Source organism: Cervus canadensis, chromosome 19 (assembly GCF_019320065.1).
Source record: "Cervus canadensis isolate Bull #8, Minnesota chromosome 19, ASM1932006v1, whole genome shotgun sequence".
Taxonomy (NCBI): domain Eukaryota; kingdom Metazoa; phylum Chordata; class Mammalia; order Artiodactyla; family Cervidae; genus Cervus; species Cervus canadensis.
The window spans coordinates 50,611,072-50,636,263 of record NC_057404.1 but is presented as its reverse complement, the minus strand read 5'-3'; the positions used below and the strand labels follow the sequence as shown (position 1 = coordinate 50,636,263).

The 25,192-nt window shown below is 37.2% G+C and overlaps 1 protein-coding gene across 50 annotated transcripts in view; it reads right to left on the bottom strand.

Moving 5' to 3' along the window:
* Window positions 1–25,192, bottom strand: part of ANK2 (ankyrin 2) — a 696,383-nt gene that overhangs the window by 232,234 nt on the left and 438,957 nt on the right. For 8 of the 50 annotated variants that reach the window (XM_043438117.1, XM_043438120.1, XM_043438125.1 and 5 more), the window contains exon 1: window positions 9,824–10,206. The exons of 34 other annotated variants lie outside the window; for them this stretch is intronic. In XM_043438117.1, coding sequence (XP_043294052.1) covers window positions 9,824–9,958 — 135 coding nt within the window. In that variant the 5' untranslated portion in view covers window positions 9,959–10,206. Of the gene's footprint in view, window positions 1–9,823; window positions 10,208–25,192 lie in introns of those variants that run through there. 8 more of the 50 variants (XM_043438121.1, XM_043438116.1, XM_043438124.1 and 5 more) reach the window with 2 other exon arrangements.

The following is a 25,192-nucleotide window of genomic DNA, read 5'->3' as shown; positions in this document are numbered from 1 at the left end:
AAGAAATTTTATTAACGCCAGAAGAACTCTGTCAAACATCCCTCACATGCAACATGACGTTTTAGTCACAAGTGTGGAATTGAGCCAGGAAATTGTACTCGACTTCAATTCCAAGGCAGGATCAAATCATTCTCAACAATCTTACTGTTCTAGCTCAACATGGAATGAAGTTTTGACTTTTACAAAAAATTTGGGGCACATTTTTATAACAACATCTTACAGTACCTCAGTGTCTAGGTTTCAGATGGAAGTTTATGAAGTTAAGCAATGAAAGGACTCTAATAGGTATATAGCGATGATTACTTTTTGGAAATAGAGTTTAAATTTAAGAGTTGTGGTTTAGAGTTTCTTTGTAATACAGTGCAGACACCTTTACTTTTAAGATAATGCATGGGACTACAGGAAGCCCCATTCACTGGCAGAGTAGCCTTAGTCCCCAAGTCCTATGTGGTCCTGGTGTCTTTGTCAGGAAATGGAATTTGGGAATTGTAGAATTAACCTGAAGTAGAAGAAACTTAATATCATGTGAAGGGTTTTTATACTCTTATACCCTTCTGGGCAGTTGTTACATATTCAGTCCCATCTCTTCAGTAAAGTCAACCACTTAGAACATAAAGCAGTGGTTATCATACATTAATGCACTTAAGGGTTACTTAGAGATCATGCTTAATCCTGTTAAATAAATATTCTTGGCTCCCACCTCAGAGATTCTAATTCTGAAGATCTGGAATGGAGCTCAGCAATCTACATCACTTTAAAACACTGCAGGTGATTCTTCTGATGAGAGCAGTTCAAGGAACACACTTTGAGAGGTGATGACATAAGGGATTAACTAGACCTTTCATTCTATGTATTTATTACACAAATACACTTTATCCTTTATGTCATCCTCAATCATTTAGGCAGTCAGAATGTATGAGGCAAGAATGCATAAGAAGCTGAATGATAAGCCACTCCTAAAGAAATAATTATAAACTACAGATATATAGACAATTTTATGAAACATACACCTTACTAACAGCGAACTGTTGAAAAAGTTTCACTTTTCTGAAAAATGAGCTTTTTCTTTTATAAATCTAAAGAAAAAATTGTATGTGACAACCAGTGGTTTTAAGAAAGGAAAGGAACCACAAATTTTCCTATTTACTTCTGTTTTACTAGAAGCCTCAGTATCGACACACACTTTCTAACTTATTTCCCTCAGAAAGTCGACAGTCTAGAAAGATATGATTCTAAAGTAGCAAATCTAAAGAGACTTCAACTCTAGTTTTAATCCATTATTTCTGCCTGACATGATCCTTCCCATGATAAAGTAAGAATTCCTCACTAGACAAATGATCAGTCTTAGGGATTTAATTGTAAGTACACAGTATGTTTATTTAATAGAGTTGTTATACTAGATACAAAAATTGCTATGGCATAAGGTAAAACATAAGATTATATTTAAAAGTTCCCTTTGAAACTCATTGATAACTGAGGTAGGTAAAGAGTAGAAAAATCCAAATTTTAAAATAAACAATATGTCAGTAACATTTATAATTCATCAAAAACACTGCTTCAGCTCACTATCTCTAATCAACACCTGGCTTTCACATAGCTTTTAGATAGAATTCATTAGCTCAAAGACACCATTGAAATGATTATGATTCTGATGAAGTTACCTCATATAAGCAAATATTAAGGGGAGTTTTACTATAATCACATAAGCTCAAATAAATACGACACGAATGTAAGGTTTGAAAACTTGAATTACTAAAATTTTGGCAATAAAAACGTAACATTATAATGCCCCAAATTTCCAAAAGAAATCTTTAAATGAAAATGAAGAAACCAGAAAGCCAGTAGCTATTTCTTATGGCAAATAAATTTTAAGTTTCACCCATTAAAAGGGCATTCAATCCAAAACAGTAACTGAAAGTGGGTAAGAAACAGCAGATGCCTGTGTGGGAAGAAAACAAAAAACAGTTGAAAAGACAGCACTCTCTCAACAGTCTTCTCAGCTCCACCATACATGTGACCTTAGAAAGGCCACTGTATGTCCAGTAGAACTGATCTTATTAAATATAGCAAAGAGAAGATTTAAAGATTATTACATCATTCAAATTTGGTTTGGATGAACATCACTGTAAGAAAAATATAACAGAAATAGTATTATATATTGATTTTTTATATTATGAAAATAATTCCTCTTATCACAGTGTAATCTTTCACTGAAGGCATCTATTCCATTTTTGTACAATTTTATATGGAGAATGCATAATAGCTCAAGAAATTATTATAGTAAATACGCTTTATACAATTAATATTTCACAGCAGTAATGTGTGTGCACTTGCAGTAGAGTACATTTTTTTTTTTTGAGCAGAAGGTTATAATTAAAACTTCTTAGTTTTTCCAGGTTCTTTAAATATTTTTTTGAAATGCTTTTTGTATCTTTCTTTATCACTTTTTCAATCTTCACAGCCTCTGGTTTCATGTAGGGGCTTGTCACCTGTAGCTACAAAATGCCCACAACTAGATTTGCTACCTTGGGTGACTTCTTAGCTATTAATTAATTCATATTTTCCAAAAACATTTATGGAGCATCTGTTAGGTGCTAGATGCTTGTTAGGCACTGAGAACAGAGTGAAACTTCTGATATGCAAACCACAATCTAACTGGTTCTCCTAAAAAAGCCTTTGTCAGGGGTCTTTCAGTAGAACAGAGGCTAAATACTGAAGCTTAGCTTCTGAAGCTCTTGATAGCCTGATGTCACGAATACTAACCACATTTCACAAATTCCAAATATGTCCAATAAAAATGAGGTGTTACATCCAGGGGCATTCATACACTGCTTTTCTATCATTCTATATTACAACTGACTCCAAGACGGAGTTTGTGATCTGCTCATAACGCTTCAATATTTGACTTTTCTGTAACCCTCTGAGACTCAGCTGTCATTCCAAGGCATTCCACACAGCCTGGGCTTTCTCACTACACTGTAACACAGTACTGGACCCCTGCTTTGTCCATCCTTGGGTCCCACTCCTTCAAGTCAAGCGTGCAAGTCTTATTCATCCTGGAAGGCCCAATGCCTGGTACCTAACAGATGTTCAAAAAATGCTTAGGAAATGTGCCTTCTTCCCAACAGGAACCAAGATTGTACTCTGCTTCCAAGATCTACTGCAGGCTAGCATACCTATACAACATGTACAATGGAGTACTACCCAGTCATAAAAAAGAATGAAAACTCGCCATTTGTAACAACATAGATGGACTTAAAGGGCAATATGCTAAGTGAAATGAGAAAGACAAGTAAAGTATGATATCACTCATATGTGGAATCTAAAAAATACAAAAAACTAGTGAATGTAACAAAAAAGAAATAGACTCACAGATGTAGAGAACAAACTGGTCAATACCAGTTGCAGGGGGTAGGGAGGTAAGTCAGGGCTAGAGGTTTCAGAGGTACAACTACATATAAAATAAATAAGCTGCAAGGATATACTGTATAGTTTAGGGAATACAGCCAATATCTTATAACACTTAGAGTATAACCTTTAAAAATTGTGAATCACTATGCTATACACCTGAAACTTATATAATATTAGATACCAACTATACTGCAATAAAAACATTTAAAAATAAAAAGATCTACTACAGGCTACAACATACCCATTAACAGACTGGATATTCAGAATATTTAACAACCGGTACAGTTCACACATCAAACAATCACAATGGATGCTGGCTGTAACACTGGAGGAAAGTGGTCCTGAAGGTCTCTAGCTGGTCCACACATTAATCCTTTGTTTGCTCATTTTAGGGTTGGAAGTAAGCTGAAGAATCCTGGGGATGGGCTCTAGGCAGCATTATAGAAGGAACAGCTTGGTGAGCTCACAGAAGCAGCTCTTTAGTCAGTCTGCATGAAAACGTTTCAAATTGTTGGCTGAATCTCAACCCTGTCTGTGGTCATCCCCCAAACACTGTGGTCTGTACTGCTCCTCTCCTTCCTTGGCATCTTTTAGGTACTCATTTCACCACCCACACTGCCACCTACTCCCCTGCTGAGAGGTCACTGATTACATGTGAATAAGTCCTGCTTCTAAAACTAGACTGAAAATTCCTAGAGGACAGAAGCCATATCTTTCTTCTTTCAATATTTACCTTTAACAAATCATCCAAGAGTTACATAACCATGCTCTGTATCATTTTATACTTTTAAAAATGCTTTACCAGAAAGATTTTCATTATACTTGAAGATCTTTTTAGGGTTAATAGCAAACCTATATGAAGAACCTTTTCTCATAGCAGTTATAAAAAGACTTCAGAAGATAATGCTCACAATACCAAAGTCTCTTACTTCTGTCTTCTTAGAACTCAAACTTGAAAAGTTTAAGTCTCTTGACATTCTGTGTACTTCATGGATAAGGAATTATCTCTTTCTTTCACCTACACACCACATTCATTCACACTCTTACACATGCCACTCCATCTTAGTAAATAGCACCATCTGGTACCCAGTTGCTTAAACCAATAACTCCTTGTCTTTCTTTTATAAGTCAATACAATCCTTTGATAAAAACAAAAAATACTCCCAGAAATTGATCACCTTGCGCTACCACTGGTAACACCTTAATTTAATCTTATATCATCATTCACCTGGCAGGCTAGTCTATGGGCTTGCAAAAGAGTTGGGCATGACTTAGCAACTAAACAACATTGTTCACCTCAGGGGTCTCTGGGCAGCTTAAATCGGCCCCCCTTCTTCCTCCCTTGATAGAATGTATAACCCATTCTCCACCAAGCACAGACAGACAAAGAGAGAGGCAGAGACAGAGACATAGGGAGGGAGGAAGGTTGGGAGGGAGGGACAGACAGATCTTCTGAAGCACAAAAGAGGTTCTACTATTTCCCTAAAACCTTCCGGAGATTTCCCACTGTACTTTGAATGAAATCCAAAGTCCTTTACCAAGACCCACTACAATTAGAAAGAAAGCTAAATGTCTGCCAAGGTAGGCTTGTGTCCGCCTCTCAGACCTTGTTGCCAGCCCCAATCTGTTCACAATGCTGCAGCCACGCTCTCTTCTGCCCCTTAAATTAACCCAACACACTCCCACCTCAGCTGGGCAGCATGTTTCCCCCAGCCTCCCTAAGCATAGCGCCAGCATTCAGATCAATACCTAGCTCAATAAATATTTTCTATCTGACTTACTACCTTTTGATTCAGCACAGAAGAAAAGTACTGAATTGTTTTCACAATAACACCAGAGTTCATTGATCATGGACTAAAGTCAGAGGAAAATGTATACAGTAACAAAAAGCCTGAAATAAAGAAAAAATTCTTTGCTATAACTGGGGAAATAAATACATGAAACAAGAAAATAAAAATCTCTGAGGAAAAAACCTGATAAAACAAGGATATCATAATTCAAAAATCAGGACAGATAATCTAAGTAACATTTGCAATGAAGCATCACATTTATGGTTTTGCTCTTGGGACAAGGCAAATTAATCTGAAATAGTAAAGAAACTACAATGAAAAGTACATGATCTCAATGCAAGAAAAATATATAGAACACACAGACCAAAATGCAAATCTATAAATGATGCCATGACAAAAACACAAGCCAAGAACAAGAAATAAAGATACATTCCTGATGCTGTTCTAGACTGCACTTCACCAAAGCATGGTCAAGAAGCTGTCTCTCTGCAAGCCCGCTTAGCCCCTGCGTGGCTTTGCAAACTTAGGTCCCTGATAGAGCTCCCCTAAAGGTCCAGGACAAGTTCTGTAAGGCATGTCTTAGAACTTCTTCTTTAATAACTGAGCCTAGAATAAACATACCAGTCATCTGCATAAATGAAAAGGAAAAGGTATCTGAGAAATGATGCCATTTTCCCTTCTGTGATCAACAGAAACATTTAGCACTATTACTAGAACTTACTCTGAATAAGAATTTGAATTTTGTTCTTGACTCTCTCCTGCCCCACATGCTTCCTCTTTCTGAAACTGTCAAGCTGACTGATAATAGCAGATTGTGGAGTCCTTTAAGGACTAATGTAAGAGACAACCACATTTCAGAGGAAAACCCTAACATATGCTCAGGAGTCTTACCTTTCCAGACATTTTTTTCTCAGTGGATTTTGAATAAGGTCTCTGAGGATAGAGTTCCCTGGCGCCCTTAAAGTTTGCATTAAGGGAGGGGTAGGCTTGGGAATACTCACAATAGAGGGGTTGGAGACCGGTGTGGTTGGGGGTAGGAGTCTGCCCAGAAGGTTTGCCTACTCTATTTCTCCATGCAAATACCTCCTTGCTACTAGAGTCCTCACTGCACTAGCAAAATGAAAAGAGACACTGTAACTAGTCTGAAATGTATTTCCAGATTGCATTCCAAATATTCAGAAAAGGTTTACAGCATACCCAGGAATGTCCACCAGTCTCAAAGCATTCTTCTGAGACTGAATATCACTATAATCTCTGTTTACAGATAGAATGATATTTTATTATTTTTAAAGTATAGTACAAAATGCAAAAGGTAACTAAAATTAATATTTAGTGACTGAAAAAATCAGCAATTAAAAATTTAATTTAAAAATTTAGTGATTGTTTTAATACAGCCAGCTATTTGTCTCCTACTGTCTACAACTGCTTTTTCTCTACAACTTAACACAGCTAAGAAGCAGCAACAGAGCCCACATGCCCACAGCGTCTATAAAATCCACTCTCTGGCCCTTTACAGAAGGGGTTTGTTGAATTTGGCTCTGCAATTCAAGTATTAATTTGTACATAAGTTATAAAATAACCTATTTTTATCCAGCTGTAGAATTTTCAAATGCTGTGGTGCTCATCTTTTTTGCTATAATCTTTTAAAGTTGCTTTAAAGCTTAGGAAATTATTATATTGCCACAATATTTAGTTTCATTTTCTACTTTTCTGGTATACCTTCTGGGCTTAACTATGTTTTGAAGCTTAGGAAATTATTATATTGCCACAATATTTAGTTTCATTTTCTACTTTTCTGGTATACCTTCTGGGCTTAACTATGTAACAAACTTGGAAATTACTCTGATTTTTTTATCTTATAAAAAATGAACAACACAACACTGTATAGCAACTATCTTCCAATTAAAAAAAATTTTTTTAATGGATAAGTCTATAAGTGAAATTTCAAATATACACACACAAGAAGAAATTCTTTTTGCTTGCTTACTTCCAACACAATTCCTAGTAACTGATTTATTCCTCATTCCTATACTTATCTATACAAACAAATGTCAGAATATTCAAAATTCTAAGTAAAAACTTAAAAGAATGAAGTATTAATTTACATAAAGCCCAGCAATTTTAGAATCTTAAATTTATATTTTCCCCTGAGTTTAGTTCTGATTATGAATAAAGTTGCGAAATTTATTTATTTGAAATGTTTGGTCCCCAAACACAACAAACTCTATAAAACACATACAAGTTGATTTTTCAGAAGAAAAAAAGTGCTAAGAACCTCTGTTTTTCCCCTTAAAAAAAGAATATTATAAAAATATAAGTTAATAAAACTTGAATCTCCTAACTGAATCATCAACTGTGATAAGCCTGAATGATTAAAAAAAGAGACTAATTAAGATATGCATTTATCTAGATGATCTAAGGAGTGAGTGACTTCCGTCTTATAGTACCCTTTTAAAAGTAAAGAAAGATGGTAGATTACTTATATCTGGAGAACTTAAGCTACAGAGAACCACATATTTTGCCTGCTATTATTGGTATTAAGAATTAATCTTTTTTGCCCATGATTAAAGTGATAAAATCCTGAGTAGAATATCACTTCATAAGGTAGACAACAGGTGCATTTCCACTTCTGCCATTTCTTTCCATATCACAGCAATCAATATATGCTCCTGCCTGTAAAATCTTTGACAGAAGAGTTTATTTAACTATCAGCAGGTTAGAAGTATATTATTTAATTCACAGAAATTAGATTGTAATTATTTTTTAAAAAATCAACTCAAAGATTTTTAGGGCTAATATCTATATTAAAAGATTTTTAACAAGGGAATGAGGTCGCTATTGATTATTTCTTCTTAAAAAGCTTTTTTAAATCATTTTCTGAATTCAGAAGTTTTAAATGAATTTATTTTAGCCCTTGAATCTCAAAATCACACTAACTCTTCTTGCTCTTCTTAACTCACTAACTCTAACACTTGCTCTTCTTTACCTAAAAGAAACTATAAGTGCATCAGAATACTGTCTCTTCTCTACATTTTAAAAATAGGCTTTTATATGGACTTTTAAAGTACTTTTAATTTACTTTCATGCTTTACATTTTCCTTATTGGTTTTTTAAAGGTGAAAAAACACAAAATAGAGTTGTTTAACTTAAAAATAAAGTATTAGTTAATATTTTAAAGAATGGCCTAAATGATAAATTAATGAAAAAAAAAAAATCCCTAGAAGCTATTTTTTGAACAAGGGAGTCACTGCTTAGAAAATATAAATATATAATGCAACAAGAGGCTACTGAACAGTTACCCAAAAGTTTACCCTTTCTAGCCTCTTCAGGCAATAACTGCACTCCAAGTGGCTACTCGGAAATTCTGAATGACACTCCTGGTGGATGTGGGAAATTTAAACCTTAAACCATAGCCTGCGACAGCCCCCGGTCACAAACCCAAGCTATTTTTAAGGCAGGTGCCTTCCCTCCACAGGGAATCACCTCTCTCCCCACCTTTTTGCTTAATCTCTTGCCTGGGTGGCTTCTTTCTAATTCCAGAAGCACCATCTTCCTTTGCACTACAGTGCTGACAGACTTTCTTTTCACTGCTGACTGTAAATGCTGGCCCTGCACGTTATTTTTATTGATAAATTCTTAGTTTCTTTTTCCATTTCACTGTGGTCTGACAGAATTTCAATGCTACAAAATTATGAAGTTCATCCAGGTCAGAGTAAAAGTCAAAGAGAATAGGGAGTCTCCTCAGAGTCCTCACTCCTGGAAATGTCAGGCAAACACTTCAAAGTATTAATACAAAGTATGCTTCTCTGATTCGGAAATCCTCCTTATCTTAGTTTCATGGCTTCACTCTGAAATAAATGCCTTGCAATGCAGGTCAAATTCCTGCATCTGACAGATCAAAGATACACTTTATCCTCCAGCAAAAATGAAAATAAAAATATTTCAGAAAGATTTCTGGCCCTCTCCCCCACCAAAAAAATTCAAAGTAAGCCTTTGTAACCAGTTTAAGGAACCTACCATAACTGAATTATTAAAGCATGTAAGTCAACTTAAATAAGTGATGGCTCGACTTCTCCAGGACTCTGAACAAAATACTATTATCATAATCAGAACAGTATTTAAAGGGCTTTTCACTGAGGTCAATTAAATATTAGAAGAAAAAAATGCCTTTATAAGCCGAAACTGAGATTTGAAGTTAGTATGTGCTTTTCAAAAATAATCTGTGATCCTAATGAAAAATGAACTATCAATATATAAACAGGCAAAATAAATTAACAGGTTGAATGTAAGTGAATCTGTGCAATATGGCTGCAAGTCACTCCATAATAAAATATATATTCAGTTTTGCACTAAATTTTAAATTAAAGAGATGGCATCCTTGTATACTTCCAAGTGTCAGTTCATAGCTACAGCCAGATCAGAAGGTACAAACATGAACCTTGCGGATCACGAAGAGGAAACCGCAGCAGGCCACAGAACCAGAGGCAGTCAGCTGGCTTGATCACATTGGTTTTTATTCTGTCAGCTTCCCTCCAGGAAGTTTAGAGGTTTAACCAATGAGGTCCAATGTTGAGTCTTAGGCCACCATCCTCCTCTCCTCCAGTCTGTAGCTTAGAACTTACCCGCGGCCCAAGTTCTTTGGTGTCCTCGCTGTTGCAGCCGTAGTAGTCTGGGGTTCTGTCCAATTCCTGCAAGTGTCCCTGAGCTCTTAGGCTCTTATCCGCATGGCAAGACGGGCAGAGAGCTGCATTCCCCATCTCAGCTCCAGTCTTCCCGCTGTCAGCAGGCCCGTCCTTGCCCTCTCTGCTCTGTCCAGGGCTCCCAGGGGGACACTAACGTGGACGATTCATCCAGGCGATCCTTGGCTCCTCTGCTCAGTTCCCCTTCACGCCCCTCACCAGTTCTCCCCATCTGCTGGCTGGCTTGCTGGTGTCAGAGAGAACTCAAAACCCCAGCAACTGCAGGCTGCCTTCAGTGACCATTTCCAATTCAGGCGCTGCCAGTCTATTTTTACACCTACCAGGCCAGCTATGCATGTCAATGGAGTTGGGGGGGGGAGAGGCCAAGGGCGGGCAGGGGAGGGGGCGGTGTTGTTTTGTTTTTCACCATGCGAGCAGCCTGCTTTACACATGGAATTAAGTTCCTGCTGTGTAAAATGTCTCCACATAGAATTCCTGCATTACTCAATGAATGCCTTTGATTTTTCCCCCTCAGTCTTTCTACTCAGGCAGAACACCAAAGCTGCTAACCTGACTTCACCAACATAACAGGTAAAAATTACTTTTGTAATGGCATAAACCAAGAAGCAGCCGCTTACTTGGCTTAAATCGATTTTCTTTTTCATAATCATTTACAGAAGACAATTAACCATCCTTGCAGCATTTAAAGTCCACTGGAAAAACATCAATCAAAATGGCTCATTTTACACCAATATGGATGTTTGAAATTTTATACGTTATCCACAGTTTTTCACTATCTACGAGCATTTCAGGAAGAACAAACATTTTGCTTCATTTATAATTCATTTTGGGCTTCCCTGGTGGTTCAGAGAGTAAAGAATCTGCCTGCAATGCAGGAGACCAGGGTTGGATCCTTGGGTCCAGAAGATCCCCTGTAGAAGGGAATGGCACCCACTTCTGTATTCTTGCCTGGAGAATTCCATGGACAGAGGAGCATGGCGGGCTACAGTCCATGGGGTTGCAGAGTCGGACTGAGTAAATAACACTTTTTACATAATTTGTTTTAATTCGTACTATTTTGAAAATGTTTCACTCAGCTTTATACAGATATTCAAGAATGGTTTTCAACATAATACATACCATCTTTGAAACCACATTACAGATTTTGAAAGAAATTGTTCCCCACTGAGATGAGCACAGCAAATACACCATAGCTTTTTAAAGCCAATTATGATTTAAAAAAATATATCAAGACTTTTGTTATAGATTAATATGGGTTGCTGGAGAAGGAAGTGGCAACCCACTCCAGTATTCTTGCCGGGAGAGTCCCATGGACAGAGAAGCCTGGCAGGCTACAGTCCATGGGGTCACAAAGAGTTGGACATGACTGAGCAGCTAACACACATTATGGGTTGAACTATATTCCCCCCATAGAATTTCCTCAAAAATTTATATATTTAGTTATTTTAGTAGTTCTTCCTCATTTATTATTTGTTTTGTGTGTGCATATTTTCTCTTCCAAATAGGTTTTTAAACTATTCACTTGTAGGGTCCAGTTTTGACTTTTGTATCATCCATCTATCCATATGTTACATATTAAATAGTAAATGCTTAAATGTTTTCAACTGAATTGAAAATAATCATTTGGGGAAAACACGAAGTAGAAGATACTTATGAAGTAAACACATTACACTTGATAAATAGAGCTCACCTTTCAAATTGTCATTTTTTTAAAAAGCTAAACATGCTTTGTCATTTTTTTCCATTAAAAATGGCATTCCTGAAATAGTCTATCACTCTATATTGCTGTCCAAAACTCTATGAACTTGAATCTGAGAAAGACACTTTTGGATTATTGACTTTTGTAAGAGCCTCATGCTGCTTTTTTTTAAACAATCCTGATTTTTGCTTCTGTTTTTGTTTAACCTTCCATTTCTTTCCTTTTTTAAATGGAGGATAACTGCTTTACAATGCCATCTTAGTTTCTGCTGTAGGACAGTGTGAACCAGGGATCAAATCAGTTATAAGTATACATATATATGGGCTTCCCTGGTAGCTCAGCTGGTAAAGAATCCGCCTGCAATGCAGGAGACCCTGCTTTAATACCTGGGCTGGGAAAATCCCCTGGAGGAGGGCATGGCAACCCACTCCAGTATTCTTGCCTGGAGAATCCCCATGAACAGGGGAGCCTGGTGGGCTGTGGTCCCTGGGGTTGCAACGAGTCGGACACGACTGAGCGACTAAGCACAGCACAGTATATATATATATATATTTTTTTTTTTTAATTGACTGAACCAACAATATTAGGACAACAATGGAGGGGTAGACATGATTTCTTCATTCATGTTAAAGAGGAACATAATGTAAAGACTTAAAATGTTAAAGGTTTGGATGAAGGTATTAAAAAAGATGGAGCTTCAGTATCAGTTACATGATTGGATTGGTAGCTGAGATATATCAAGCAAAGCCTTCCATGTTGCCTGAATTATCTTTAAATAAACTATTTGCATAGTATGGTAATTTTTCATCAAATGTTCCATGTACTTGAACCATGTACTCTAGGAATAAGGTAAGCTATGATGTTTAATGATGTGGTTACAAACTCTACCAAAAGGATATCCTTGATATTTCCATCTCTTTTCTAGAAGGTATTTAAAGCCTTACAATGCAATACAAACTCTTACAATGGCTGCTTCTTCCTGACTATGTATGAACTATTTTACTCAAAATATAAACCAAGGTTTTACCAGTCATTTATCCCCACCTTTAGAATCAATTAGTTGACTTTTTTTATACAAGAAATTTAATATTCAAGTCTTTTGATATAGAATTATGCAACTTAATAACTGGAAGCAAATCCTAAAAATTCTCTATAGCCTCCTTGAGCCCTCACTGAGCTGAGATCTGAAAATCGGTACTAAGCCATGTTGAAAATAAGAAAAAAATAACTCCTCCAGATTGGAAAAGATGTTCCTAGGTGCTTGATAAATACTTTTACAGTGCTTTACCAGCATGAAGTCTTCCCTGGCACGTTTCTGTCATGTTAATACATCACCCATTCTACCACCACTGAGCCTTAGATTTTGTTTTTCAGCCAAGCATGCCTTGCCATTCCTCTACCCAATACGAGTTCATTGTCGTTTGCAAAACTCTTAAAATTCACTTCCTCCCGAAAGTCTTAATTACATCTATGTTAGCCTCTTTTTCTATTTGTTCTATCTTGATAAAGTTGAGACTACCATTGGCTCTTGTCTTTTTACATAATGTTATTCATCTCTCTCACTGACCGTCTCAGAGGTAAAACACACACAAGAGTATTAAATGTTTGTTAAGTAAATGAATAAAAGGTAGCCACAGAAAGGAGCACAATTTGTAACAACAATATTTAACTGGACTACACTGACCTAAACTTCTCCATTCATACATTAACAGTGACAGATTTAATCATTATAAACATTTTAAACATGACAAACCTTTAATTTTATTTCCAGATCTGCAATAAACACCCTTTTTAGTCTTTGAAAAAAATATTAACAGTGTTTGGGTGAATCTTTCTAGAAAAGAATTTGTAGTGCTTTGTTACAGAAGAAAAAAATTCCAAGAAGCTGTTAGCAACCCTTAGAAGATACTTTTTCTAAATGACTAGCCATCAATCTTCAACCCTTTTCTTATATTTTTATGCCAGGGACATCTTCTCATTCTTCCCCTAGAAGAGAAATGTCATGTTTGCTGACTGTAACATCCACGCTGCTATCATCTGAGCGGCCCAAAGTATGTCCCATAGTGGTACCAAAATCCCATTGCCAAAGTTCAACGGCTAAACAAAAATGAGCAAAGGAAAAGTACACAAGACCGGTGCTCCTGTAACTGCTGACATTTTCTATTTTCTGGCTTTTAGATTTAAAGTAGTGACTTGGAAGATACGATAGCTACTAAAACAGAACTTCCAACAAACAGCTTTCACATTCCAAACTTTGCCAGTGGTCTGACGCTTTCAGTCTGATCAAAACAAAATGATGAGAAGGGTCCACAGAAAAAGGCATTACTTCAGAAGTTAAAACATTTCCAGTTTCACACCTAGTGCTTAAGTAAGAGTGACTGCCAGACAAGTCTGTTACAAAGTCTTGGGTGACATGACAATGTATACACCTCACACTGTGTCACCTAGAAGGTAAGTTAGAGAATACTGTGCACCACCCATGTCCTGACAGCATGCCCACAGACTGCTAGGATCTCTGTGGGTACAACAAGGGGTATGCTTTCTGCTAGGGCAGAACAATGTCACCACTGTTTCTCAAAAATGTTCCAAAGTCATTAGGGCAAATTACTCAGAAAGCAAACATTTGCATGTTTGGCCACACTTGGAGCAGGATACTTGAACTTGGTGTATGATGTAGAAAGTGAAATTAAAGACACCTGCAATGTGACATATTTGCAATATCTTCATAAATTCCCAGGCACTTTTACTGTTATTATTTCACCTATATTGCTGTGTTTCAAATCCATCAAGAGAGAAGTGATTCAGGACTGAGAACAAAGACCATCTTCTCAGCTCTAATCTGAAAGTAGCTCCTGCAGTCTCTATGGTAGCAAATCTGAAAACCACCCACTGTAGTTTTACATTTCACCTCCTGAGTAAGAAGCAATGATTACAGAATCATCAGAAAACTAACACCTTGGAGAAGAAATACCTGTCAAGGTTCTACAAGTTAACCTATAGAGTTAGATCACAGCTCTGCAGAGGCATGAAAAGACCTCATAGCTAGGAGTAACTAATCCTAGATTTTGGTTTTACCACTAATATACCTGTGCAGATGTATCAAATCAAGGCTTTCATTTTCTCTTTTCTAAAATAAGGGGGTTAGACTGAATGATTGCTAGATTCCTTCCAGTTCTGAAGCTCTTTACTTCTATGAAACAAGTTAACACTTGAACATACATCTAACACAAGGTGATGAGAGAAGGTGACATCTGTTTAGTTCATTAGCATTAAAAACAAACAAAAACAATAAGAACTACTCAGCGTCTTCCATCACGGGCCCCTGTGCTAGGAGCTATGACACACAGCATTTCCCTGGGAGACTCATAGAGAAAGAAGAAAGGACCATAGTGTGAGATATGGCCAACTCTTTGTTGGGATCCAGGAGCTCTACTCTAGGACGTAGACTCTTTAGCTTTTGCCCAACCCTTTCTAAATATTAGCCGCACTGAAAACTTTCAAACATTTTGGAAACTGCACCCTGCCAGTATTCTATATTTCACAATTTGTAATGGAACTTTCACTTGGAATGGTCTCATTCACCAAAATGGGAGTGGTAGGATAGCTTTATAGGACTTCACATGACATGTTTTTGAAAATCAACTGCAAATGCTAGTAGGGGTTTCATTTTTCCTCCAATATTTTGATTCATTTGTTCTTAAAGGGCAAGTGCTATCATATTAAAAATACTGAAAGAAAAATATTTTGCCAAAACTCTTAAAAGTGGCAAATCAGAAAGAAAATTTCACTCAGAGTCATGGAAATTAATTTTTTTTCCCTCTCTTCCAAGTAGTAAGGGTTTTTCAGGGATATCTATTACACAGATGAAAAATTCAAGGTAGAGTCTCTCTTAATCTGAACTATCATGTACAAAGTATACTGTTCTAACATGATATTTAGTTAACACTTTGATTGTATTTTGAAGGCTACTGTTAATATGTAAGATTTATTTTACTTCTGCTGAATTTAGAAATCTGCTTAGATTACAAACCATACCTTTCTGCTTTGTTCCCCCAATTCAAGACTAACTGCTATGGTCAAATGTATTTATCTGATTAGAGTAGTACTTTGTTACTCCTGTTGTGTACAAAATTCTCCATGCTCAAACACATGAAACCAAGGACAAGTTCTTCTAACTTTGGGAACCACTGACCTGTGGAAATAAAACTGGAACATTTTGTGCAACAACTGAGGCAGCATGCTATTTTCTCCCTTGTCTCGGTACATTCAATGTCATTTCTTTGACTAGAAGTTAAATATATAATGATTTTCACCAGTTGGAACTGTTATATAATTGATTGATCAGAAAAACCGTTGCATAATTTATAGATCTACACTAGATTCCCTGTAGTAACATGTGACATAACTTTTCTAATTGAGGTCAGTGCAAAGGCATTTTACAGTTTATGCTGTACATAAATTAATCAAGATGACTATTGCCAAGCTATTTATTTGCCCACAGACATCAATTAACTGATTTAATTTTACATTCCTGCCAGTGATTATTTTCATTCCAGACTGCTGGCTCTTGACTTCCAGTATATAAAGGAGGACATTCTTTAATAAACAGTGCTAACAGCTTGAGAAGTTTTCCAAAGGCTACTCCACACAATGCCCACCACAAAGTGGGCACTCAATAAATGTCTTTGACATTAAAGAGACCATGAGGCAAGAAGTGTAGGGTGTGCAAACTCGGCCTAAAGGGTTTTTGACCGAGCTCTATGCCCTGTCATATTAAACTGGATTTTGAAACACAACATGAATAAAACAATTTAGCCATTGTGCACTCCTACTTTTTCTGAAGAAAACTATGTGTGTACATAATACTCAGAAAGAGGTTAACAACTAAAGCAGGCGTTCCCGACAAGCATTGTTTATAGAGACGGCCAAGTGACAAAAATAAAAAGCAGGTAGAAGGCTCTATTACAATCTGGCTTTAGATTACCAACACTTCTTGCAAATTTCCACCTGTAAACTAGAAAGACAGCTGACAAAGGGAATCTGAAAAGGACTCTGTTAAGGTGATTTTGAGATCAATGGATGGTGCGGAGCACAACTATGGGTCAGTTAATATGGGAAGTCTAGGGTTCAAAGGCACAATGTTCTCCAAGGCTGCAGAGAAAGCTGACCAGCTCTGTTCTGTACGTTGTCTGCCACAGTTCTCCAGACCTGCCTATCAAAGAGGTCTCTGACCACCACAGTGATTAGACGCAGGACTTGAACCTTAGGACAAGATAAACAGGAGAGCTGTACTAGTAAGAATTCATGATCAATCTCTTCAAATAATGTTCCACTATTAAGCATATAGGAAATCCCACTAAGAAACTCAAATCAATTATCCATGACTGAGACAAAAAAAAATAAAAATTTACTTATCCTCCCCATACTTCTCAATTCTCACTTCCCTCAGAATCTGGACAATGTTTTCCTTTGATGGGTCACAGGCATTGAGCTACATGCATTTATAGTCTCAGTTTGTACATTCACTCTGGAAGGTCCAGAGAAATAGCAACTTTTCATCAACGTTGGGGGTTATGCCATCCAATATGATGGTTTAAATGTTTTAATCTATTTGTCATTACTGCAAGAATGTCTTCAGCTGTAAAACAGAGTCCAATTCAATGCAATCATATACTCAGATATTTTAATTTGTTGGTCTCAAATATTTTAAAATAATATTTTCCAAACAAAATAAGGGCAGATACACACACACACACACACACACACACAGCGCATTTGAAACAGACTGTCAGGCTATAGCCAAGTATTGATCAATCAAGAACAAATTCAACTTCATATTAAATATCTAACCAAATTGGAGCAGATATGAGTATTTATCAAAATTACAGATTAAACTGAATATTATGAGTATGGTAGCTGATATTCTTGTAATACATTAAAACACTGAAACAACTAGTTTCATCCAAGTGTGACTGTAAAATATGGTATTACTAGTTTTCGTTTAAAACTACTCGTTGAGTGTGCATTCAATCAAGAATTAAATGAACTATGATATAAGATGATAGACTAAATTGAATTTATTTCAAAGGCTGTGATAACTTAGAGCACCAGAAAGCATCTGAATTTCATTGTCCAAATGATAATTAATTCAGAATCTATTTTAAGCTCTATCTAGAACAAATGTATTCTATGCACCTTAAAGTACAAATAACTTTATTTTTAAATATTATTTATACTACAATATTCTGATCAGATGTAGAAAACAATCTCATGGTAACCAATGGGGGGAGGAATAAATTGGTAGATTGGGATTGATATATACACGTGAATGTGAAAGTTGCTCAGTCATGTCCAACTCTTTGCGACCCCATGGACTGTAGCCTGCCAGGCTCCTCTGTCCATGGGATTCTCCAGGTAAGAATACTGGAGTGGGTTGCCATTTCCTCCTGCAGGGGACCTTCCCAATCCAGGGATCGATCCCAGGTCTCCCCACACTGCAGGCAAATCCTTTAGTGTCTGAGCCACCAGGGAAGCCCATACACACACTACTACATATAAAACAGATAGCTAATAAGAACCTGCTGTCTAGCACAGGGAACTTTACCAGCACTCTATAATGACCTATAGGGGAAAGAACCTAAAAAGGGTGAATCCATGTATATGTAGAACTGATTCACTTCACTCTACAGCAGAAAGTAACACAAAATTGTGATCAACTATATTCCAATAATTTTTTAAATAAATAAATATCCTGATTAAATGTCAGTCATTCTCCCTCTAAAAGTGGAAAGATTGTTTTTAAGTTTTAAATAATGTCCTACATCTTTTGAAGACAGAATAATTTTATAGCCAATCAAAAACCATAAAAATTAAAATATCATAAAATTAATATTGAAAATTCAAGTCGTCATAGTGTCAGTGTGGTCTTATGTCCTCTGAGCTACAATGCTATTGGCCACATGTTATTAAAGAATGAATACTGGACAGAGTGCTGCTAGCTGCCACGTTGAAATTTATTCTCATCTGTATAATAATGAGCTACAGTAAACAGACTCTTATGCTAATACTTGTATGTCTTTAATCTTTAGAGTTATAACCTATAAATCATGCCACGAGCTCAGCAAATGATATCTTCTCTGCAGAAGATAAGAAACAAGGGAAGGAAGGAAAGAGGGAACGTAAATACGATATGAAAACACAGATCTGTTTTGAAATCTTGAATACTTTTAAGAGAGGTTATTTAAAAAATCTTTTAAAAGAAAAGTTTTTCCTTTCTAATAGATCTTAAAAGTTAGTATTTAACAAGTTCAGGGCTTTCCTAGGTCATTAAAAGTCTCTCCTCTGAGCCACTGTTTCCCCTAAATCCACTCCCAACCCTGTCTTCTCCGGCTCACTGAGCAGAACCCTTGCATACCATGTTGCTCCAGCTGGAAACTGCTGATGTATTAACGTTCCCTTTTCCATACACTGTGTCCTGAAGAGGCCACTTTTGTACACCCCTTTGCTACTGTGTTACATCAGGAATTTATCATTTCCTGGCTGCTTTACTATCAGTTCAGTTCAGTTGCTCAGTCGTTGTCTGACTCTTTGCGACCCCATGAGTCGCAGCACACCAGGCCTCCCTGTCCATCACCAACTCCCGGAGTTGACTCAAACTCACATCCACTGAGTCGGTGATGCCATACAACCATCTCATCCTCTGTCGTCCCCTTCTCCTCCTGCCCCCAATCCCTCCCAGCATCAGGGTCTTTTCCAATGAGTCAGCTCTTCACATGAGGTGGCAAAAGTATTGGAGTTTCAGCTTCAGCATCAGTCCTTCCAATGAACACCCACGACTGATCTCCTTTAGGATGGACTGGTTGGATCTCCTTGCAGTCCAAGGGTCTCTCAAGAGTCTTCTCTAACAACATAGTTCAAAAGCATCAATTCTTTGGTGCCCAGCTTTCGTCACAGTCCAACTCTCACATCCATACATGACCACTGAAAAATTCATAGCCTTGACCAGACGGACCTTTGTTGGCAAAGTAATGTCTCTGCTTTTTAATATGCTATCTAGGTTGGTCATAACTTTCCATCCAAGGAGTAAGCGTCTTTTAATTTCATGGCTGCAATCACCATTTGCAGTGATTTTGGAGCCCCCAAAAATATAGTCTGACACTGTTTCCACTGTCTCCCCATCTATTTCCCATGAAGTGATGGGACTAGATGCCATGATCTTAGTTCATTGCTATACTGAACTGTAATCATCTTTTTACATGCCTGTCTCCTTCACAAGAATAGGAGCTCATTATATATTTATTTTTCTATCTGTCTTCAGTGCTTCTGGAATGCCTCTGATATAGCAGATACTTGTAATTGATTATTAACTATATAAAAAAATAAAAATCTTCCTTAATACATTTAAAATAAAATTGGTTTTTAAAAACATTTCTTTCATTCATCTCATTAATATTTATCCAGCAGTATAAGCCAGGTCCAAGTATATCATTTATATAAAAAGAGGCAAATGTGCAATATTTCTGATGTACACACAGAAATCCTTCAATCAATCTCTGAGAATGGCAATCCACAGCAAACTATTCAATTACCAGTTAATGCTCCTTGGTTTTGTTCATATTATTATTCTGTCAGTTCTCATATGATTGTTTTTTCAGATGTTTGATTTTTGTCATGAAATAGTCTAGGCACTGATCCTATTGGTAATCATTTGCATATGAGCAGGAGTGAAAAGAACAAAAATACAAACGACCACGAAAGTGGCCACAAACCAGAATATGGTTTATTAAGGAAGAGAAACACTATTGATTTTTATCACGGATAGTTCATCCATGCCTAAAGCCTATGGAGAAGGATCACTGCTAATGCCAGAAAAATGCAATGACTGTTCTCTAGAGGCCCAAATAGATTACTCTTACAATGAGTGTTTACACACACACACTCCTCTGCGGTTTGGCCACTCTGGGTCTCTAATGCGTTACTTGTGGTAGAAAACCTCTTTTCATTCCATTCTTTCCACCTGGGGTGCTGCTCTGCGCTCTTTCACTATTGGCTCTTTTTTATTGATGATGATAGATTATCAATAAATCCCTGCCCTTACTGTCACATCTAATCCTCTTCATGGCCATCACCTCTATACAGTCAGGACCTCCTCTGACACTGCCTCCAATCTACGAAACCCACTTCCATCTCCTCTCGCCAGTTTTTATTTCTTCACATGTACCCTCACTTCTAACATATCTAACCTTCAGTGAAAAACACTAATATTTGCAGACAACAACCAATAATACAGCAAATCCATAAGTGCAAAAACACCCCACAGTGATCTGTCTACAGTAAGTACTTACAGAAAAGGTTTGCATTTTCAACTTTAGTTCACAAGAAATCATCAATTAAAGTGCTCAAGTGGAACTCCCCGATATTTGCCACTATTAGGTGCCAGTGATTCTGATATATGTTAATTGCAGGAAATGTGTGTCCTGAAGAAAGGAGCACCATAAAAATTCAAAGTCTTAAAAAAAAAAAAGTCTTGCCTTCTTTTTTATGATAACTCTAAAGCTCGAAATTACAATTTACCATTTCTAAATCCCTATGGCAATAACATTTATTCCTAACTTCACACTTTAATAACTCATAGGATTATATTGCAAGATTCTAATCAGATTTTTGTCAAATTTTAATAAACACATAGGTAATGTTCTATTTGACTGACTAAGAAGCATGTTATGACATCAATAAGTGTGAATGTAGCTTTCATTAGCCACTGACATTTTAAAATGTCAATTTTTGAAATATGTTCTTTCTATTTTAATAACATTTGATTTTAGCTGCTTTGGGGATCAAATGTTAAAAATCATTTCTTAAATGTTTCCTTTGCTTTTCTCTGGAACCCAAAATAGTTCAGTTTATTATTAGCCCACACTAAGGTACAGCACGATCGATCTCTCTGTGTTACAAAGATAACATTCAGATACTGGTCCTCACTGCTCAGCAAAGCCGAAATGGTGCCCAAAGACCTTTATGTGCTATATACCTTTTGTGTTCAGAGTTAACAATGCCTCAGTGACCTTCCTTTTCCAGTTTGTTTTGTATTTTTGTCCTTGGGTTCTCACTATGGTCCAGTGAAAAAACTAACTTTCAAGAAAATTTAGAACCACCTGCATCCACAGTTTGATAAACTGACTTCAGATTAATCAGCTATGTGATACAGCTCTACAAGACCTACCTCATCTGTCTTCCACTCTTACAATGTATTTCTCTTAGAGCCATCTAGGACTTAGACATCTGCTTTGATGTTATTTTGATTGTTGGAGATGCAAGTCACACTTGAGCACTTAATAATTTTAATCGCTTTGTCCTTCTTTCTATAACCTTAGTATTGAAGAACTTGATACGGTGTAAACCACATTATGACTCTCAAGAGGCTGCTCTATCCTATTTGCTTTGTTCCTGGAAATGTCAGGAATATTTTTATGTGTGTTGGTGTTATATATCCTACATCACAGCTACTTTTCTCTCCAGCATTATAGGCAGATACAAGTTGTCGAGAGCTTTCTCTTTCTTCTTCCTTAAACCTCATTTTTCCATTCGACAAAGGGGGGTTATGATCATTTCTACTTCATGGTGTTGTGAGAGCTGAAATAAGTTGCTACATAAACACTTAACATAGTGCCTGGCACACCACATTGTTCAGGAAATGTTAGCTATGATAAATTTGCCTCATCTTTATTTTCCTTTGTTTGAATTGCACTTGTATTTATTTATCTGTTCTACAATTTGGTGGTACTAGTGTTGAAGAATCCACCTGCCAATGCAGAGATGTAACATAAGCAGGTTTGATCCCTGGACTGGGAAGATGCCCTGGAGGAGGAAATGGCAACCCATTCCAGTATTCTTGCCTGGAGAATCCCATGGACAGAGGAACTTTGTGGGTTACAGTCCATGGGGTTGCAAAGAGTCAGAAACAACTGAGCATCTGAGCATACACACAATATAATTTAAAAGTACTGAAAAAATAGATGTTGTATCATAGTACACACCAGCATGGTTTAGAGAAAAGGCATGAGCTCTGGAATTGGATATCTGCGATGTATTTGCTCTGAGATTTGGGGGAAGATAAATTAATCTTTCTAAACGTCATTTATGCACCTGAAAAATGAGGCTGGAAATATACTTCATTGTGGGAATCAAATAATATAACGAATAATTGTTTTTTTAAAAAAGTACAGAGGCTATATGGTCTTATTTCTCTCTAGATCCCACTTGCTGCCTCCATTCATTCTTAATTTCAAAGCAAATGGGTCAAACTTCCCCAGGTTTCCTCCTAGTGGTAGCTGACAATGAAGTCATTTTCAGGAAAAGTACCTCCTGCTCCCCTGTCTCATTCACCAACCATTTGGAAGCAAGACCTTGAACCTTCATCTGCATCTAAGGACAACCAGTAATGATGTCATCCCCAAAACATAACTTCATCTTTATCTCCATGTTGTCACGGAACAGGAATAACCCTTCCTTCTAAATCTAGTCTGTGTGACCAAAGCTGCAGCGCCTCTCTCTGGGTGGAGGGTTGTCATGAAGAAGGCTGTAGGTGGTATAGCTTCCAAGGTACATTTATGACACTTTTCTTTCCAATACCAAAGCTTTGTCCCATAATCTATAACACTGAGTCATATCATCCTGGCCAAGAAGAGATGTTTGCTTGATTGCCAAGCAGCTGACATTCCCCATTGCTATAATCCCCCTGCCCAATAAAAACCCCAGGGTTTCCTGCTTTCTACATTGCAGATGAGGTGATTATGAGACACCACACCTGGAACGGGCTTCCCAGATGGCTCAGTGATAAAGAATATGCCTGTCAGTGCAGCAGACCCGTGTTCAACCCCTGGGCTGGGGAGATCCCCAGAGAAGGAAACGGCAACCCACTTCAGTATCCTTGCCTGGGAAATCCCATGGACACAGAAGCCTGGAGGGCTACAGTCCCTGGGGTCGCAAGAGTCAGACATGACTTAGTGACTAAACAACAGCAAAGCCTGGCATACCTGTCTGGGCCCAGACTTTGCAACTACATGGGTCTAATGCCAGATCCCAAACGCTCCCATCCATCTCATGGGCTGTCTCACTGAGACCGTGCCATCAGGCCTCAAGCCTGAGTGGCAAGATAGAAAGTAGTGCTGTGAAACGATTCTATATTTTAAATATTGATACTTTTTAACTTACAAAATTTGTTTTTAATTTCACATACTTATGAAATGGATCCATTCTTTTGTTAACTCTTACTAAAATGATCGTTCCCTTAGGTACACTTGAAGTACATACAATAAGACTACAACACTCTAACTTCAATATATTGACAACTCAGGGGAAGAAAAAGTAGAGAGAGAAATTAATAAAATTTTGAGAAATACAGATGTATAGAATCTAGATACCTATATGCATATATATACCTATACATCATACCTTAGGAACAGAGTTCTAAGGATAGGTTTTCTCGGAAAAGATACTACTTCAAAATAAGCTAGTTAGAAGAAGGAAGAAAAAAAAAAAAACCTCTAATCAAGTTGCAATAGAATTTATCATCTTGTGACATCTCAGAACAGTGTTCTATTTTTTCCTTTATATGATAGAGATAATTTCCTAGTCAACTTTACTTCTTTGGTAGGTCACACTGTTGACCTATGTACTCCAAGGAATTAGACAATCATTGAACTCAAAGAAGAAAGGGGGAGGGGGAGAGCCTTTGAACCATTAAAGCTTTTATCTTTACAAAAGCTATATGAAGCTTTTGTATGAAGTCTATATTTCATTTTTATATCTTGCCTGGGTGTGTTTTCACCCCTGAATCTTTCATGAAAATGAATGTGGTTTCACAAAGAGAAAAACTGCTTCTTCAGAATATGAAGACTCACAAAGAATCCCATTTAATTCTACCATGCTTTTGTGTACAGGAATGTCAGGAGGTTTTACACTCAGTTACAATGTACGCTTGTTGCAACAGAAGTGTGCCTTTGGTGTTCTGTTCTGCATGTTGGTCTCCACTTGAGAGTCTATAAAATATACTGACATGCCACAGGTTCTTTGCCAGTCTTTAAAGTCTAAATGAGCTTCACAGTTCCTTGCTTTATTTTTGCACTACAATGATGTGTACACTTTCCAGCAGCTTTCCATTGGAGAAAGCTACACATCAGAGAGCTTCCCAGGTGGCACTAGTGGTAAAGAACTTGCCCGCAAACACAGGAGACGAAAGAGACATGGGTTTGATCCCTGGGTCGGGAAGATCTCCTGGAGAAGGGAATGGCAACCTATTCCAGTATTCTTGCCTGGAGAATCCCATGGACAGAGGAGTCTGATGGGCTACAGTCCATAGGGTCACAAACAGTCAGACATGACTGAAGCGACTTAGCATGCATGCATGTGTGCTAAGTCAGAAGAGAGAATCCTTCAGAAGTTTTAGAAATCACTGGAACCTTGATATATCTCACAAAGGATAAAATCATGATTTCAGTAATGCAGCCTATACCTAAACAAGCTACATGTATGGGTCACTGGCATGCAGACACTTCATCACAAGAGCTTGGGTAGCATTCATCAAAATAGAG